General features: G+C 37.9%; 1 protein-coding gene across 1 annotated transcript in view; it reads right to left on the reverse strand.

Annotated features, from left to right (window-relative positions):
* CRYBG3 (crystallin beta-gamma domain containing 3) overlaps positions 1-2894 on the reverse strand; it is a 226696-nt gene that overhangs the window by 139556 nt on the left and 84246 nt on the right. Inside the window, exon 4 of the mRNA XM_019523910.1 lies at positions 126-2203. Within this exon, the coding sequence (XP_019379455.1) occupies positions 126-2203 (2078 nt within the window). The remainder of the gene's footprint in view (positions 1-125; positions 2204-2894) is intronic.

Here is a 2894-nt window from a genome sequence, read left to right on the forward strand (position 1 = left end):
GACTGTTGCACTTTCAGAAGCATCAGAAATAATTGGAGGTGCATTTTTTAAAAAAGACGACTCCAACTCAGGTGAATTACCTCCTGGCTTAGCAGCAGGAAAAGCACATGTGGAATCAGCAGCCCCTTCAGATAGAACAGATAATGTGGCAATTCCAATATGTTCAGATTTAGAGACAGGAAAGGGTATTGTGCCCCGACTGGAATCAGTACAATTACCTATAGCAGCTACCATCTTAGATTTATTACTATTTTCACATGTAGCAGGCATCCTCACACTGCTGTCTTCAAAGAGAGAAGAATGGCTGGTCAAGGTACTTTGTCCAGACTCCAGGGCAGGATAAGAAACCTGAAAAAAGCTGATCTCTGCAGATTTAGGAGCATGAGGAAAAAACCTAGTGAAGTAGTCTTCTTGAGAGGCAGCAGGAGAGCTCTTGGTTGTACAAGAACTTAAAGTTTTAGGATCAGCAGAAACAAGATAATCTATTCTATTCTCTCTAGTTTCATGGGTCTGAGGAACACTCTTGGTCATGTTGTACTCTGCAGATGAAACTGCTATTTTACCAAGAGTGACTTCATCCATTTTAAGGGAAGGGATAGTACAATCAACCATTCTAGCAGGAGGTACATGGTGGGGGAGGCTTATCTCTGCATATCTAAGGGGCTTGTTCTTTTCGTATTCAAGATCAGGGGAGGAAATGTTTGAGGTAAAATCTTGTAAAGTGATTATTTTAGTCATGGTTTCATCTTCATATGCATAGTTTGATGAACAATCACTAACTGAATGGCCATCTGCTTCAAGAACTGAAGGGGTAGATGCGTTGTTCTTGCCAAAGTTACCATCTTCAGATTCTAAGAAAGATGTTGTATCAGCTTTCACATTTTCACATTCAAGGACTGGTGGAGATTTCTGAGCAATATTTACCTCTGCAAAGTCAGGCAGAACTTTAGTTGTTTCAAAAACCTGAGATTCAAAAGAAGACTTGGAAGTGTTCTCTGTGGTTATATTCCTGGGGCTACCCTCAAAAGTCACTGAGAGATCATTTTGTACTAGCACTGGAATCTTGGTATTACTGAACTCATTGATACTGTCCCTCCTGCCAAAGTCTGAATCTTGAGCACATTCATCAGATGGCCCTGAAGCAGACAGATTACCTCTGTTTGATTGTACATCATGCAAAGCCTCCAATAACTTTCCTGTACACATTTGTTGGTTTAAAGGTAAATCAAGACTAGCACGAAAAATTTGCGAGGTTTTCTGCCCTCCTTCAACTTCCACATCGGTTTGTATGGCACACATCTTTTGACCACCATTTTTATTTGCATTTTCTGTATGCTTAAACACTTGGTGTTGAAAGATAGTACTACTGGAATGAGACACCTGCTCATCCAATTTTGGCTTTGACTGATTATCGATCTGATTATGACAGGAACATTCACCCTCTTCTTTATCAATTGTTTTTTTCTTTGGTTTAGGTGAAAGCTCACAGACATTTTGCAATATCTCCTTAGATTCTTTATTAAATATTTGATCACAAGAATTTCTGCCTTTGAAGCTAAATATGGCTTCATTTTCCAATTGAAACTGAGTTTTTATTTCTTCTAATGTTATTTCTCCCTTCTCAACCAATTTGTTTGCAGAAGTCTTTTTACCAGTGTCTGCAGTCAGGGAATTAGTATTGGCTGGGAGCTCACTGTTACTCCTGGATGACAGCACTTCAGCTAACAAATGAGTTTTATGAGCACTGGGTGCGTCAGAAACTGGTGCAGATTTTAAGGAAACTAATGGATCTAATTCTCCAGTGTGATTCCTGCTGGGGTCCATTTCAGTGGGACAGGCAAGGTTGGTTGCAGTTATTCCATGTTCACTGCTACCCAAGACATCCTTAACAGCACCAGTTTTCTTCTGTTCTATTTTAACCACAAAAGGGTTTGTTCTACCATCATCTTTGCTGTCTTTAGCATGATCAGTTTGATTTTCTTTTAATACATGGTCTGAAGTTTCTGTTTTTATCGTGGATGGTGAGTTTTGAGGGATGGAAGTCTGGATTTCTCCATTTTCAATCACAGTGAAATTATTTTTGCTCTCAGTACTTTTCTCCCTTATTTGTTCTCCTTGGTTCTTTAGTAGCTGCCTAATCCGTGCAGAACCCCGATATGTTGCATACGTAACAGCAGGTGGATCCAGCTTACATTCAGTTTGCCTGTAACAAAAATGGTAATTATTGGTACACTAGTAGAATGCTGAAATAACCAAAATAATCAAAGTGCAGTTTGGTGAAAACAAAGCTTTTCCCCTGCCACCCATCCCCCTCACACTTACTAATTCACACAATACAAAATAGCATATAATATTACTTTTTTATTGTAGAAAAACTTGTACACTGACATACATGCATCAAAGATTTCCTCTATACTAAGTGGAATCACTGTATATGGGTACTCTGCAAACACATTCTATTAGGAAGCAATACCATTAAAATGGTCCACAAAGGGTACTCAAAAATAAATAATCTTTATCCAAAAATGTTTTATCTTACTAACATTAATTATAAAATCTAGTATCCCTAAAACTTTAAAAAGCAAGAGAAAACTAGTGTGTTTGCTTGTACCTGGTAGCTCATACAAAGCAATAATGAGAGCTATAAAACATATACAGGAATAAAGTTGTATGATCCTTTCTGAACTAAAAATAGAATATAAAAAGGATGAGACAGAAACAAGAAAAAAATAGTGAATAGAGACGGACAAGGATGAGAGAAGAGAATTTCTAACTGGACTGCTTTGAATCTGTGGGAGTGGAATTAATAGGCTCCACCACTAGTTAGTTTTAAATTTGATGGCAGAAGAAAAAAAATACTGCTCGTGTTTGACTCCTCTTTTATACTATAACAA

The sequence above is a fragment of the Gavialis gangeticus genome, unplaced genomic scaffold, assembly GCF_001723915.1.
Source record: "Gavialis gangeticus isolate Ggan-Ray unplaced genomic scaffold, GavGan_comp1, whole genome shotgun sequence".
NCBI lineage: Eukaryota > Metazoa > Chordata > Crocodylia > Gavialidae > Gavialis > Gavialis gangeticus.